At 45.0% G+C, this 17007-nt stretch overlaps 1 protein-coding gene across 3 annotated transcripts in view; it reads right to left on the bottom strand.

Annotated features, from left to right (window-relative positions):
* Positions 1-17007, bottom strand: part of SETBP1 (SET binding protein 1) — a 262069-nt gene that overhangs the window by 230292 nt on the left and 14770 nt on the right. For 2 of the 3 annotated variants that reach the window (XM_082074622.1, XM_082074623.1), the window contains exon 2: positions 13852-14512. The exons of the other annotated variant lie outside the window; for it this stretch is intronic. In XM_082074622.1, coding sequence (XP_081930748.1) covers positions 13852-14343 — 492 coding nt within the window. In that variant the 5' untranslated portion in view covers positions 14344-14512. The remainder of the gene's footprint in view (positions 1-13851; positions 14513-17007) is intronic. 3 annotated transcript variants of the gene reach the window in all.

Raw genomic sequence — 17007 nt, 5'->3', positions numbered from 1 at the left:
GTCATGAGCGCATGTCATGCAAGTCACTGGAGTTGTTTTATCAGAGACTCTCAATCTAAACCTGCTGCTTGGGCTTAATACAGCTGCTGATCTACAAGGGAAATGTGCTGCTATTGAGATGAACTGAACAAAATGACAATTTGGCTTCCCATCCTTACCCAACTCGCCCTGTTAACACTGCTTGTAACTCTTCCGGAGGAGACAGTCCTCCCTACAACTTTTTGCAAATCTAGGCAGACAGAAATAAAACATCCACAGATCGGTTTGCCAGAAATACAAGAGGCTTTTAGGTGATGTTGTATTATTAATAATCTATGCTTTTTTTGAAAAAAAAAAAAAAAGTTCTTAAGAAGGAAAGGGACAGGAAGGAAGAAAGAAAAACATACACGAGTGGGGGAAGGGGGCAAAAGGACAACAATCTGAGACTTTCAATGGGAATGTCCAAAAATAACACAAACAGGATCTCCCTGCCATCTGCTCCGATCTTCTCTGAATGGCTTTCAAAGCAAAAAAGCCTTGCCAAAACCTGACAAACAAAGCACCAAGCATCAGTTTTAATGGAATACCAATACTGCATTCCCCCTTCCCCTCTCTTTGCTACATATACACACACCTTCCACACCCCTCCAGTTGCCAAATAAATGACACTAAGAAAAAAAATTTGCTTCGGTTACAAAGCTGAATAAACAAGGAATAATTTTGCAAGTGCTCCCATATGTCTCTGCTTCTATGCTTACAATGGACACTAATAAGATTTGCCATAACTAATTCATTCTTTCACACCATTACCCTATTCTCTACCTTAAAAAAAAAAAAAAAAAAAAAATCTGCCTATCCCATGTGCATTTTTCCACAACTTTCACACAGATGTACCACAAGGGTTTCAACAGCAAAGCTCATCACAGAGTGGACATTTCCTACTTAGTTTAGACCTCTAAATGAGGTTAAAAAATGAGTTTTACTGAATTCAAAGGAACAGAAAAATGTTTGTTACTTTTTTCTTTGATTTTCCATTCCCATTTAAAAACAATCAAACAAACAAACAAAAACAAACAGTGAGGTGTCTAAGGGGAATGATGGGGAACATGGACACACAGGAGAGCTGTAATCTAGACGCCAAAAGCAATGTGTTAGTGCACATGAAGTAGAAAGTCTCAACTCCAAAGGCAGAGTGCTAGCGTGTATAAAGCAGAAAGCAAAATTCTTTAGCTGCAAAAAACAGCAACTCTCCAATGCTTCACCTCAACCCCACTAAGCAGAGCAGACACAAAGCAAACACCCAGCAGCAACACCCAGGAATCAATGCAGAATTCAGCCCATGCTCCACTTTTAGTCCTTCACAACTAAAGAAAGTGCTGGGATGTGGAGATCTCTGTGAAGGTCAGAAACAGGTTTTACTGTGGGTTTTTTTTTTTTTTTTTAATGATTCACATTTCTCCTGACAAACCCCAGAAACAAAACCAAAATGCTTAAATCCACACTTCTTTGTTGAGCTTTATTCCCTCTGCTATTGAGATATTTTTAAGTGCCAGCAGCACACCTTTACCAGTGCTGATCATGCTTTTTCTGGCTTTTTTTTTTTTGAAACATCTGAGGCCTAAATTACTTGAACAAACAAAAGCATTTTCCCTCCCTCTCTCCCCCGCTGCCAACCCCCCCCAACCAGTGCTGGATCTGCCCCTCCTCCTCCGGCACACAAATGGCCTCACACCAGACGGGACAGAGGGAGGGCTCACAATTATGCCTCTTTATTAACAAGGGGCCACGGCAGGGAAGGGACTGAAGCCGGGTGGGGGACAGACAGCGGCTGCCGGCTCCTTCCCGCCACGTAAAATGGGGAGTGGAGGTAATGGGTCATCTGCTGGGAAGGAATTTTGAGCCACCTGCCAGCCCACCCCATGCCATGGGATGCCATGGTGGACAGGCACTACTTGTCTGCCTCCACCTCCATGTCTGGGCGAGGGTGGCAGGGATGACCCCGGGGACCCTGGTTGGGGAGATCTGGGTGGTGGTGGGAGCCGGAGATCCTTGCTGAGGTGGAGCAGCAGAAGGTAGGATGTCTTCTCCCGTGGGCCTGGCTGAGACATATCTATGTGCCTCAGTTTTCCACTTGCAAACTGAGGAGGACTTGAGGAAAGTGCTGAAAACCTACGCTTTTTGGGAGTGTTCAGACACAATAGTTACAGGGCACTGCCTGCAATTTTCTGTCCATCATCTAACTCCTTCCTCTGTATCTCTGTGGTGATTAATTTTCTTGTTCCACCAGGAAAGATAGGCGGGTATTTTTGAGAAAAAAAAAAAAAACAAACACAAAAAACACAGTCAAAATATAAAAATCTTTCCTTCTCTTCCCTTTCAACCACTCACCTTTCAATGCTGTGGCATCACGGCTGATGATAAACTTTCTGAGTCCCTCAGGCCTCAGATTTACCCATCAGACCCTCGCCAGCACCGCCTGCATGACCGTCTCCATCTGGCAAAGCCCAAATCCTCCTTTCTCCTTACCTCACTGTTTAAACTCCTCTCCCACTGAGCTGCCAGCTTTTCCTCAGGAGCAAAGCACAGACCCTACGAGCAAACATTTCTACCCACCCACGTCCAGCAGCCATGACAAAAACATTTTCCCTTGCTTGCAAAACCCACCATCATTTTTCTCCAGACCTCACAACACACTTGACATCCTTTCCAACTCCTTTCCCACTCTCAAAAACTAGATTAGGTTGCTTTGTCCATTCTTTGGGTTTATTTATTTACAGATCTTTATCCCACCTGTGCTCCTTGTCCAGGTTGTTTGGGGTCAGCCACTGTCTGTATTTTCAAACAGGGGGCAAGGACAGTGGTCAGGCAGTGAAGCTGCAGGCAAACAGAAGTAAAGGGGGCTCTAAGGGGAGCAGAAGGCATTTTGACTTTTCTAACCAGGGATTAACACATGGGTTTTAAACAAGGGGACTCCCTCCCCAGCTGACAGCAGCAGCTGCAGCTTCTGACTTGCTCACAGGCTGGCAGGGAATTGAATCAAAGAGAAAAGAAGAAAGAGGACAACCCTTCCTTGGGGAGTAGGAAACACAATATGAGCTATTCTAAAACCCCTGTAAATACTGGCTTGGTTTTAGGTCAGGGTCTCCTTCCCCCTTCTGTCCCAATCTGGCCTACATCCCCCTTCTCACAACAAAGGGAAATTCGTATTTTTCAAAATTCTTCTGAAAGCCAACCCGGCAGATGGTTCTTTCCATGCCGGGGAGGGAACAAAAAGAAAAACCTGCCAGGATACACATCACCGAGATGTGACAAAGATGGGCATGGTGGCTGGCCTCTGACCCAAGGATTTCACAGAGGCCTATTAAACCATGTGGCCAAAATGGACTGAGTCGGCTTATATCTCCAGCATGCAGCTGCTGTATCCCACAGGTTTGTGCTTTATTAGATTAAGTCAGGTCAGACAGACTGAAACATGACAGGGTTTCTCTATGTTTCCATCCTACTTTTTCAGCTCCTTAGGACAATCTTGCCCACCAGCATCTTAGCAAATAGAAGTGGAGTGTCTAAATTCACAATGCAGTAGTAAAAGGCTTATTTAGACAATAATTACCAAGTGTCCTACTTTACCAAAGTCTTATGTACACATCAATAATATGAAGTCCTGTAGATTCAGAAAGCCAAAGGTAAGCCACTGTCAACCCTTCTATTGCACTCAAATGCTTCAGGTTAAGGACTTGTCTGTCCATCACAAGAGGCCCTCTGTTTTCTTTAAAACCTCCTCTTCCCTCTAGATGACATTAACAGCCAAATTCCCACTCTTCTCAAGGGTGGCCCAAGCAGACCCAAGGGCTCCACATCCCAAGCACCCAAGCTGACTCCAAGGATGAAGCTTGACTTGGTTACACCCCACATCTAAAACCAAAGCACAAGGAGCAGCAAAAGACGTGCTGCCCTCCCGCAGAGCTGCCCCGTGGTCCACAAATTCCCATGAAGGATGTTAGTAGTTGCAATCCTTGAGTGACTAATAGCAGGTCCTGCCCACACCCAGAGTCAATGACCTAAGGACAGATCGATCCCTCCCCATCACGCTTCTCCCAGCTCCTCTTGCAATGGCTGTGCTGTAGTCACAGAAGGAAACAAGCTTCCCCCCCACCTTGTTCAAATCAGGAATATAATTACAACTAATGCAATGGAATTAAGACAAAGGAGAGAAAAGGCTGGAGGGAATTTATCCTAATGATTACATAAATTATTGAAGAAAAGCATCCCATGGAAAGCGAGAGGCTGTCTTTGGGAAGAGTACTCAGCTGAGCGCTTGTGAACACAATGTCAGAAAACAGGCAAGACAAATTAATTATCTCCCCCCCTAACCTGCACATACATGGGGTATAATAAGTAAAACATATTGTCAGTCCAGTACCATCAGTTCCCAGTGGCAGATGCAACACAAGTGCCTTCAAGCTCCTCACTAATACACATTAGGCAGGATAGTGAGGTAGCAACTGTCCCTACAGCTGAAAAAGCTTTGGTATGAGGCAGAAATGAGGGCTGATCAAGCCCTTGTTAGTGCTGTTGCTCCCCAGTGGAAAAATACCTGCCTCAATTCTATTTTCCTTAAGCTGAAGAGTGAGCTCTCAAACAATTACCCAGCTAGAAATATAGCAGGTAAAATTTAGACAAAGATAACCAGGCTAGCTCAATATTTTATCATACACTAGGGCATGAGGTAGACTACTGAAAAAAAAAAAAGTCCATTTAGACATTACAGTGTAGGCTGTACCTTGAAGGTATGAGGAAACTATTTTCTACATATCTTCCTGGGAAGCCCTTGTAAAGAGTGTTACAAAAGTGCCTTTCCACAGAAGCACCAGTTGGGGAACCAGCAACGTCACCCCATGGTGAAGCAAGAGCATGATCGGTGGTGACCCATCTGAGTGTCCACTGCTCATCCCTCTCCTCGTCAGACAGAGACATCAGCAAGGAGAGAGGGGCCATGGCCTCTGGCTCATTTGCTTGTGCCACCGCATTCCTCCTGAGAATGTTGGGCAAGGCAAAATTACCCGCAAATCCCCTCCGGGCTGATTCTCATCTTTCAGCCATGTGGATGGAGAGCGGCTCCCATGAAGCTAAAACACTCTGAAGTGCTGAAATTCCTCAATGAACCACCCAGCTTTATAGTGATAGAGTTGTTGTAACACTGATGTCAATAAAAGATACCATCTCTCTCTACAAACCTTGCCACCCAGGTGAGACAGAGAGCCATGAGAAACTGATGAGAAGATAATGAGTCCTCCAATAAATATTCCTCATTTGACTCTTACCACATTTTAGGGTTTACAGACCAGAAGAGACTATTAAGGGCACTTAGATCGACTGATTGCTTGCTGGCCTCAAAACTCCACCCCCCTCATTTCTGCATCAAGCCCTAACTGCTCTTTCAGATGAATTTTATTTTTAAGCTACCAGTGAAGATGCAAAGAGATAATAATTTTGAAAAAAAATCACCAGTTTCAATGACAGGTAGAAGAGGATTGGCTTCCAGAAGGGCTGTGCTTGAAGATCAGGCCGCCACCTGGGAAACTCAGTTGTGTCATGGTTAAGCAACCACAAGGCAATAAAAAAGGCTCAAATGTTACAGTGGTCAGTGACAGGTTCCTTGTGTGAGTCACTTAATCTCATTACTCTGTTTCACATACTGTACTAAGAGACAAGTTGGTTTCATTTCTCCTCCTTTTATTTCTGCAGAGCTTGTGATCTTCTTGCAGGAGGACAAGCTCTCCCAGTGTCTTCACACAGAACCCGCCACAATAGACAACAATGTGCAATAAGAACATGAGGGAGACACATCTTAAAGGAAGCCTGGTAGAGACATGCTTAGTTCTGCAAATACAGCTGCAGTTGACTGTCCTTCTTGAATGACCATGTCCTCATGTTCAGCAATGCTATGTTCCACAGTGGCCACAGTCCAAGCCACATCTCAAATGTAGAACCTTATTTCTGCAGTAAGACACCTTAGCCCTTCTGCTGTCCTTTTCAGTGCTGGACTACAGCTCCAGGAAAAGCAAAAGAAACAAACCAAACCAAACCAAGCCAATAAATTTTAAAATATAATAAGAAGATATTTTGCTTGATTCCACCCTGGGGAAGGAGAATCTTTTCTAGGCTGACCATCCTACCCCCTACCCGGAAGCAGTGTCCTGCTACTGGTCCATGCACCGTGGCTTAAGTATCCTCTCCTGATAGCATCTGCCTGCAGCTGAGAGTCCAAATATACATGATGTAGAAATAGTACTTTGTGTCCTGAAATGAAGGAGCCAAGTGCCACTGGTCTATTCCATGGTAGAGGTCATGGCAAGAAACGGAAAATGATGCTCTTATAAAAACACAAGCTAACTGGACTTGTCCTCGAGGGTCATGTATGAAATGGAATCATTTTAAGGTTCAAGAGTTGGAAAAGTCTCAGGGTTAAAAACCAAAACAATGCATGTTTACTCTGGATATTTTTAGATTGGTTTCCTAAGGAAACAAGGCTAACATGATCACACTGTATTTGTGTTTATGTGAATGCACACGCAAACTCCTTGTGTGCCTGCATGACCCTCTCCTCAATATTTTTTTAATATTTTGGCCAATTTTGATCAAAATTGATGGAAGACAAGAAATCATTGAGACAAGATATTCAAAAACATTTTGTGCAAACTATTCCCTGGCTAGAAGAAAGAGACATCTGAGGGGATCCCAAAGAAGGCCTGCCCAGCAAGTTCACTCATCATCAGACACCAGAGAAGCCACATCAGAGGAAAGTGGTCAGCAACCAACTTTTACAAGTTTCAGTGCTTGAAGAAAAGAAAAAAAAAAAAAAAAAGAAGGCAAGTTGAGGGCACCAGGTGAGGCCCCTCTTTCCACTCAAAGAAACTCAAGGCAAGTCCATCACATAGTCCCACTGACTCCTACACAGGGGAATATGGGCAGCGAGAAGCCCAGATATGAATGAAGCATGTGAAGGACCTGACCTGAGGGGGCTAGCTCTGTGTGTGTGTGTGTGTGTGTGTGAAAAATTGACTGAGATGGAAAAGCTGGAGTTAAATCAGAAGGTGTCTGTGGTCAAACATGCCTGGAAGAAAAGGAGAGGGAGTACTGCATGCAAAAGTTGATGCTGGAAGAATACGAACGTGTTCATGAAAGACTGACACGTATCCCAAAATCTCTCTGTGAATGGAGACACAACCGGTATGGATGTTTGAGTCTCTGGGTGCATATGCCAACGCGTCACACCTCCAGCACATCTCTGCTGGCCGGGAGGCCATGGTGCTATGGAAACAACCAGCATGCACTGACTCGGTCAAGCCCTCATGAGGCTGCTGGGAGCAGTGTCTATCACCTTCACAGGGGTGAGGACTGTGGGTCCTTCAACCAGACCCCTATCTTCCCTGCACTGATCCCAGTTGCTTCCCCACTAAAGCTCTGCAGCATGTCCTCAACCCAAAAACCAGCGCTGGGGATATTTTGTCACAGTTTGAAAAGAGAAGTGCAGCACAAACAAACAAGGAAATGTCACAGAGAGCCATCGAAACTCAGCTATGGGAGGGACTGCTGCAAAACAAAACCTGTCCTCAACACAGATGGCCTCCACAAGCCCTGGTCATATGGCAGCTGATCAAATACATTGTCTTCCTCCTTCGGCACAACAAGTTAGGCAGTAAAACCTGCTTAGATTTCCCCAGAGCATCCTTTCGCTGCCAGACATTTGCTTCTTTAAGAAATACTTGACCACATGCAAGAAGAAAAGCTACAATTCCTTGGGAGCAGACAGGCATTGAGGGATGGGGATCTGCTGGCTCAGATAGAACTCTGAGCTGGAGAAAAAACCCTGCCTTATTCCTGTCACAAGATATCTATGACACCATGCAAGGTGGACAATGCTCCAGCAGGCTTTGAAGAAGGAGAAGAAGGAGGAGAAGGAGAAAGAAGAAGGAAAAAGAAGGAGAAAGAAGGAAAAAGAAGGGTAAGAGCTGAGATCCAGCCCCCCCTGCTCTCCATGGGAAGGGTTGAACAACTTTTAGGAGGGAGCAGCCTCCTCCAGGTGACTACTGGGGGCCCAAGAAGACTCAGCTCCCAGTCTTTTCACCGCAGGTGCTTCCAAGGACCGAGATGAATACGGGCCTGGGTGATTCTCAGCTTGTAGTGAAACAGGTTTCGTAAGCTCTGAAGTTTTTCCAAAGAAATTAATTCCTGCTATTATTTTAGGGGGAGCCCGAGGTAGCTGTGGTGAGAGGACACTGACCTGCAGCTGTTTCATCTATACCCTCAACAATGTGGCAGAAAGAAAAGCGAGCCAAAAAGAAACCTGGGATGAATAGCAAAGAGCCAAATTTGTGTAGCTTTGCACCCATATGTTTGTGTAGAAAGACTGTAAAAATGCCAGCAGTGTTGTGCTTGTTAGAGTAGCTATGAGTTGGTCATCCAGCTGCTGAAAAGCCAGTTTCACCTTACACACGATTAGAAGAAGACTTCTCACTGTGCTGGCATTTCTGTGCCTCTGCTGCTACCCCATAACCTGGGCATAGGCTGAGGTCTACACTCCTGGTGTGCGGCTCAGGAACCTGCCACCAGCATCACTTAGAGCAGCTTCAAGGCTTTGTTAAGCAAGAGCGGGGACCAAACCAGCACTGGCCAGTTTGAAGGGACTCCATTCTTTAGGGGGAAAAAAAAAGGAAAAAGAAAAAAAAATCAAAGCCTATCACTTCATGCGGGTACCACCACAAGTGCGCAAGTGCCTCCTCCTCCTTGTTAAAACACAGCACAGGGAGCAAGCGCTTACTTCAACTCCCTGAGCCACGTTTGGGATTGCAATAGGAAGAGCTGACTCAGAGGACATCTCACACGGGGATGCCCTTAGCAAAGAAGAATAAGCATGCACTATGAGCAATTGGATGACCATGCACACAAATCACCAGGGAGAGAAGTCCAGCACAAGGATAATCCGACAAGAGCTGTGGATGCACATGAGAACCTGGAGGGAAAGTGCGATGTGCAGTCAGCGATGCAAAGAAAGGGGAAGGAGAGGGGGGGAAACATCCATTATTTGGAAGAAGGAGAAGTGCAAGGGGAAACGCATGCCCATGCGTCCTCAAGGAAAGGCGAATTGCAGGAGAAAGCTGCCTGAGTGGGGTAGAGGAAAGGAATACAATTAATTAAATTTCAAGGGGAAAAGTGCTAGAACCACTTCCTGCAGAGAAATAGCAAATACCTACAGGAACTCAAAGGGAAAAAAAAAATGTTGTAAAAAAATCCAAGGATAGAGTTTCCTCTGACTGCACACAAGGAAGCTTCACTTCCAGTTGACTTGCTGCCACTTATCTCTCAGCAATAGAATGCATTCACTCATTCTAAGCTCTCAAAGAAACACAGTGCAATAATAATTACAAAAAAAATGAGTTTACGTCCCCCAAAGCAGGACAGTATGTGTATGGTGGAAGCTCCAAAGAAACTTTGTCAGGCTATGCTTAAAGAAAGAATGGAGGGGAATGAGGTGTTTGCAGATACAAGGAAATAGAGAGGACAACAAATGAATGGGGTGGGTAGAAAGGTAATAAAACAAAACCAGGGAAATACTGCTCATCTGGGGCTTGTTAAATACTACATGACAGGCAAGGAATGCTGATGGATTGCTTTGCTGCATTTGGTGCCACGCTTTCAGTACCCTTCCACACTGACAGAGTATTTCCTTATCCAAGGGAAAAGACACCTTTAGTGACACTGAGGCTGCTGGACTTGAGCAATCTTGCTGCAGGTGGGAGAGCAGCAGCTGCAGGGCTGGCAGGACATCCTGTGGGCTCCTGAATTTCTTCTTCCCTCCCTCTCCAATCAAACTAAATAAAATGGAGTCATCTGTGGGTTTAGAAGTGGCAAGGGTTTAGCTCACTCCAACCCCAGAGGCCAAAGGGCTGAAATAAGAGCAAACGCACACAGAGCATTTGTACACTTTCCAGTTGCCACACAGACATCCCAATTTGTGATCCACCTTCTGAGTAGTCCCAGAAAAGGGGTTAGGAAACTACCTTCACTCTTATTTTCAAGAAGGGGAAGCTGATATGAAACTTGGCATGGACATAACTTAAAAAAATGTATATATATATGTTGGGTTGCAGCCAAGCATTCAAGCTGGCAGAGCAGAGGTTCCCAACTCTGATGCTCTCACCCCCTGCCTCCCTTCCTGCTCCCGGGCATCAGCAACCACACCCAGCAAGATCCTCTTCTGGATTCCCTCCCCTCCCATTCATGATCACATAACATCCCCAGGGTGATTGCTCATACAGAAAAGCAACATGAGGAAAGTATTTAATGTATGTTTACATCTTTTAATATAGTGTAGCAGCTGGAATTGAAAGTAAAAAAGACAGGTCTCAGCACATGAGCGGCGTGGCTCTGCGCAGATCCCCCTCCTAATCATTGCTGCTCCCTGGACCACAGCTTTAGAAATCAGGCACTAGCCCCTACTGCCTAATTAGCAGAGCAGTGGAAAGCTTAGGAACAGGCATATCTTCTTCCTCCCTAAGTGGCCACTGAATAAATGCTATATCCCCAGTTCACAGCCCCTTTTTACATTGCTGGCATTACCAGTCCTTTGTGTACCCACATGCTGTTACTTAAATTGCTTCCATGTTTTCATTACTTGCCCTCTGTGCTGTGTGTATTGAAACTCCTGCAAGAATGCTGAAGTGGTATTTCAAAGCACTAGGGAGTACTGGAGATGTGGCTGAAATTATTATGCAACAAACTTAAGTGATTTTTCAAGTCCTGATGGAGTTTGCTCCTCCTCAGAGGGGAAAGATAAATTGAGGTGCTACTCCATGAGGTGCAGGACAACGCACCCAACCCACTGGAGATGCAAACACAACACTTGCAGCTCAGGTTGTGCTCAGATCTCCATCATTACATATGGGTCTATGGGGCCCTTATATAGGCCCTGCAGCCATAAGCAAGATGGTAAACTCAAAGAATGTTGCTGCTCCCATGTGCAAGGGAAATGGGTACATTGGGCCAAACTCTCCTGGCAAAAATCCGTGGGGGACAGTGGAGTGATGCCAGCTGAAAGTCTGCCTCACTGGTTTAAATATGTTGTTCACTGCTGCTGCTACCAGTAGCTGCTTTTCTGGAATTTGTGCTGATTAAAGCAACAGACAATCAAACAGACTAACTCTGAAATATCACAACAGCCAGAATCATTTATACGTGACAATAACTTTTTCCTTTTAACCACTACTGCAGCTCTCAGTGGTTCTGCAAGTGCCTGCAGAAGGTACCTGCATGCTCCTCTCTCACAGGGAAACTCACAGCTGGATCAGATGTCTTCAGCTCCATTCCACTTTCAACTTGCTCTTTCTCAAAAAATCTCCATAAGACACACACAGCAGCCTTGAAAACAATTGTGTTGCCAACACGGGAACCCTTCTCCTACTGATTTCCAGCCTCCCTCTCCTGCAGTGCCTTTCATCACCCCTTGATACTGTATGTTCCTGCAACCCACAAGCTAAGAAGCAGTTGTGTGCAAAAACCCCTTTGGCTGCAGGGATGCAGGTTGCCTCCCATCACAGCGATGCAGGCTGCAGGTCTCTAGGCATGAACCCCCTTGAGAGCACAGGGCTGGGGTCTTCCAGATCCCTGCTGGGGACTCCTGTGCCGTGGCCCCAGCTCAGCAGCTGCTGCATGACAGCCGTTGGGTGTTATGCTAATGGATGCGCTGGTGCGGCAACCCTCTCCCCATCTGCTCAGAGCATCCACCTGCTGGGGTTTTTGTTTTGTTTTAATGGCCAGATTAGGCCAGTGCTGTCACAAAGCGCTTCCAGCCTGTGCACAGGGTATGAACACAGCATCAGCCGGCTCAGACCTCACAGCACAGGTGCAAGCTGGACGCAGCCACATTTGGGCCATGATCTGTTTGGTTTTTTTTTCAGACTCTTTGTCCTTCTGCAATCAAAGTCTCTCCCTGAGCATAACCACACTACAAGGTGCTTTTGGTTCTTCATTGGGGTTGGTTTTTATTTTTGCACATAGTTTCTTTATAGTTATCTTTAATTATTTAACCTTTCTGGATGTCCAGATGGAGGAATGAGCATAACTTCTGTACCCATGTGACTGGGTGATAAATTGAAATGAAAGTTCTGATTTCCAAGCAGTCATATTCTCCACGGTCCATACACAGTAGGCGGTGGTTTGCAAGTCCTTTTTCTCTCCGCACGGCCACGGAGGCATTGGTTGTGATGCCTTTGCTGTAACTGAGCACGGTCTCACACAACCGCTAGTTCCCCTCAGACCTCTGCAATTATTCAGGGGAGATGAGGAGTGGAAATAAGACATTGCTCAGTGCTAAGAAGACAATCCATCCTTCCCAACAGGTAGAAAAACCTCTTCACACTGTATTACAGGGCCAAAGCTCTGCTCTGCTGAAAAAGGACAATTTTTTTCATGCACATGGAGTATGGCTTTTGACAGGATTCTGAGGAAAAATCCCCTTGATTTGGGGTTTTTTCTTCAAGGTCAGCTTCTAAGACAAGTACTCTCAGAGTGAGCCATGTTAATCTCCCTGGGCTCTGCCTTGAGTCATTGGAAAATGTTGATGTTCAAAAAGCAATTTAGAGTTACCAGATTTTTGGTCTGAGTCAGTCTGCCAAGGAGACTGTCTCCAGAGACAGCCATTGGCAGCTAGCCTCTTCAGGGACTGAAGTAGCCATTTGAACATCCATCACATGTACAAGTTGAGGGAGAAGTTGGGACCTTCCACAAAGCGATGGATCCAAGCTGCATGAACAGCAAAGCGAAGTCTTCCACCCGAGCTCTCATCAGTGGACACCTACATCCCAGATGAATTTGTCCAGGTTTTGGAGATACTCATGAGTCTATCAGTAAATCTGGGTTGCTGGCTGAACTCATCATGATGCCTGAGTGTTTCTAAGGAGGCAGAGGTGAGGTATTTGTATTGTGATAAAGCCTCAAGCTGACCAAAGCTCCTTTGTCTGACATTTATGACAGAAACCAACATTATACCCAAAATAACATGAGCAGTCACTAGGTGTCCCTCCCCCAACCAGTGCTGCTTAAAACACTTCAAGTAAATTTGTTTTAAAGAATAAGTGTAGGGCACATCACTGAAAAATCAAGCCAACAGCAAAACAATAGTGTGCTCCTGAAAACAGCTCCTACAAAGAAAGGATTTTCTTTCTTTCCCCCTCCCTTTCCTGAACTACATTAAAAAAAAAATAATAAAAAAAAAAATCAATTTTTACCCAAACTTAAAAGTACCAAAATTTTTTCTCCAGAAGGATATTTCAAGAAAATGATACATATCTGGAAGAAAATGAGACTTATAATGGAAGTATTTTCTGAAGCATAACTATAGTGTTGCTAGCACAATGCTGTAATCAAGAATAATGAAGCCCTTCACACAGTATACAGAAATGGTTTCAATTGTTCACTGTGCACATACCTTTATTTTTAAAATGTAGTTGAAAGCTTTAAATGTGAAAAGACTCGAGCATTAGCACTCAGACACAAAGCAGTTTAGAAGTGGGCTCCTTCATTTATCACTCATGTAATGATTAATCTTAAATCTCAATTACACACAAAAATAGAAGAGGCCTGGCTGAACTTTTGATCCCTTCTGAATTGGTTCCTCTGAAGGATAGTTCAAGATCATCCCTGCAGCATACACAGGATGATACGTGGTCTGTATTACCTCCTCTGCATCCAAGCTGGGCTTTGCAAACCTTGCCAAGGTTCTCCCACAGGCACGAACAGTTTGAGCAGGTTTAATCCTACCCTCTCCCTCTGTTTTCAAGAGAAAGGGGAAATACAGGAAAAAATAGGACTTACCTTCTTTTTGGAGTGTGATCTATCCTCCTCTTTAGCTGTTTTGCTGTTTTTCCCAGCTCTGGAAAGCTTCTGCTCCCCAGGCTGCTTGATGGTGATTTTGATCTCAGGAGGGCAAATATAGTTCTCCAAGTTCTTTGGGGGCTTCTTGGCTCTCTTGGTGGTCTGGATCTTTAGTTTTAAACTCCCCTCCGTGAAGTTAGCCTCCTTGATGGAAAACTCCTGCTCCTCCAGGCCGTCTCCTGCCACCCATTTCTCACTGTCTGCATTGGAAGTGGAATCCACATCTCTCCCAGAACCCAGCTCGTCCTCTTCCTCGGGCTCCAGCCTCTCGCCGCTCACCGGGATCCCTTTTCCCGAGCCCGTCGCTGGCAGCATCGTCTCCCCTGTGCAGCCTGAGGTAGGCAGAGGCTTCACAGAGGTGACGACGGCTGGCAGAAAGTCTGACTCTCCCCCCCTTTGCCGGGAGCTGCCCAAAGTCTCCCTGGGCTCCATAGCAAGACTGCAACACCCTGGAGTTTTATCAGAGGGAAGAGGGGCACAGGATGGGATGAGGATAGCAAGGGCAAGTACAATCCTGGGGAACGAATGGTAACTGTCTGCTGAGTTCAACGTCCTGATCGCCCAGAGGCTGGAAAGAGCTCAGAAGAGACCAAATCTGCCACTGTCAAAAGAAAGAAGAAGAAAAAAAGGAAGTTAGCACACGTATACATACAGAACATGAGTGTGGAGATGACTGACTTGGGTCACTCTTGGGCTTCCCCTGCAGCATCTCAAAGGCTTTCCTTGAAGCAAAATGAGAACTGAGGATGACCAGTGTTTCTGAGGGCTGGATCTGGTATAGGTAAGTGAGGAACTATAGCCATGTGTGTTGCTAAGTTGATGAAAATGGATATTAAAAAACAAACAAACAAACGTGTATAAATGGTGTATAAATGCAAATGTTTTCAACTCTGGGAAATAGATGAGGGGGTAACCAGCTCTCCACACCCATGAAAATCTTCATTATTTCAATGTGCTTGTGGTCACAAGGATTTAAGGCAGACACTTGCCTCAGGTTAAACAGTAACGCAGTGATCAGAGCACAGAAGAAATGGTGTTGCCCTGTGAATCAGATAGAATCTTCAAACTCCTTATTTCCCCAATTCCCAAGCAAGAAAGAGATGCCCTTGGCTGCCAGCTGTCTGACCCTGCTTTGGATGAGTTATTCAGTATGTGCTGGGCCAAGCACACACTACCTAAAGCCCAAGATGCTCCGTGGGATGCTGGAAGTGCCAAATGATCCACTTGGGTCTTTTGCAAGGGCAGGTCAGGGACCTCAGTATTGAGAGTGATTGAGAAAACCTAAACTCAATGTTTTCCAGAGTGCCTCATGCCCTTGGGTACCAGGTCTGCTCTGTGGCAAAGATTTGGATTAACTGAAGCAACAACTGTGCTCTCACCCTTTCAAATGTGGGCATAATTAAAAACACCATAGGTTAGACCCTTCGAGATGGAAGTACTTGTATTTGGTACCTTAGAAAATCTTGGTCAGAGTCAGTGGGATAAGCTGTGAATATTCAATTGAGGCAAAAGGTATATCACTCAATGATACAGAAAGATTAAACCAAATTCCAAGCATTTGGTTAAAAGAAAAAAAAGAAATACACCTAAGGTGCTCTTGCACGTGTCAAGGTGCTTTCATACGCCTTCCCTAAAATCCCCCACAGAGACACCCCTTTACCCCACCCATCATGGTAAGCCAGTTTAGGCTACAAAACTACCAGAAGAATATCTCACAGAGAAACAAAGATGTTTTTTGCTACTTTAGCAGAAACGGCTCACCAGTAGATCAGAGGAGCATCACTTCTGTCATGCAGAGAAGGAAAGAAAAAGGCAGTGCCAGGAGTAGGTGCTGGGAGTGCAGAACTACTCCTTCAGCAATAGCTCCCTGCGAGATTATCTCTGCTCCACTGCCAAACCCCACCCCTCCACCAACTGCAAGTGAGATCTGAGCACAGCCAGGGATTTCCCAGGCCATTCTTGGTAGCAATAAACCGTAAAGGGGAAACAAAAAATGATCTTGCTACCTATCACCAAATCATAACAACATTGTCAGTGTAGACTATTCTACTTTAAAGCACAGCTCATCAAGAAAAATCACATGCCCTTGTCCCACTGGCTTCTTTCTGCTTTTTAAAAATACCTCTCATGAGCTTAAAATTCAAAAAGAAGTAACAACAAGCACCTTATATTAGTTATATATCCATATTTCCCTTGGACTACGGCCATGGGTCACTTGTCTGACCCTGGCACATATGGCTGCTAATGGAAAGTCTTAAGCACTCTAGAGCTCCATGACATCGCTGGGTGACCTCCATCCAGGTCCAAGCAGACACAAATTCAAATAAAGTTCCCATAAATAGCACAAGCTGATAGCCCAAGAAACAAAACAAAACAAGACAAAACAACAACAACAAATAAACAAACCAAAACAAAACAAAAAACAAACTGTCATAGAGCCTGAACTGCCAACTGGCCTTAGAAGTGGGTTTTGTAGTTTACAGGAGATAGAAGTACACCATAAAAACACTTATGCTTAAGTTGCACATCTTTGGGCAATAGGGAGGAGATTCATTTCCCAGAGCTGCTGCCACTGGTCTCATTTAAGGTGATCTTGAAGAACTAACAGACTCAAGGTCTCCTGCACACCTGCCTTGACTCACCCTGTGGTCAGCAAGTCTCTCCATTTCACCACCTGTGAAACAAGGATAAAGCTTACCTCATTCAAACCCATCGTAAGGGGGGGTTAGTTAATGCCCTTGCATAGTTTTGAGCCCAAGTGTTTACTGTGTGGTAGTCACTAATTACTAACACAATCAGTACATTAAAGCCACCCAGTTACAAGAGGCTGCTCCACCTAATTGACTGACCTTGCACCTCGCCTCCCCTATGCCCCTATGGAGGTGATCGGAGTCAGGGTTACCTTCCTCTTCCAACCAGTCTAATAAAATAAAATAAAATAAAATAAAATAAAATAAAATAAAATAAAATAAAATAAAATAAAATGCCGTCCTGTTTATCTGTCATTTCGTATTGTTAATCTCCTTGGAGAGGGACACAATGTACACACACTCCTCGGCTGCAACACAAACATAAGGTGGTAAAAGCTCGGTGGTG

This window comes from Streptopelia decaocto (genome assembly GCF_964273445.1).
Source record: "Streptopelia decaocto genome assembly, chromosome: Z".
Classification (NCBI taxonomy): domain Eukaryota; kingdom Metazoa; phylum Chordata; class Aves; order Columbiformes; family Columbidae; genus Streptopelia; species Streptopelia decaocto.
The sequence above is the reverse complement of the archived record's forward strand: the minus strand, read 5'-3'. Positions and strand labels throughout refer to the sequence as shown.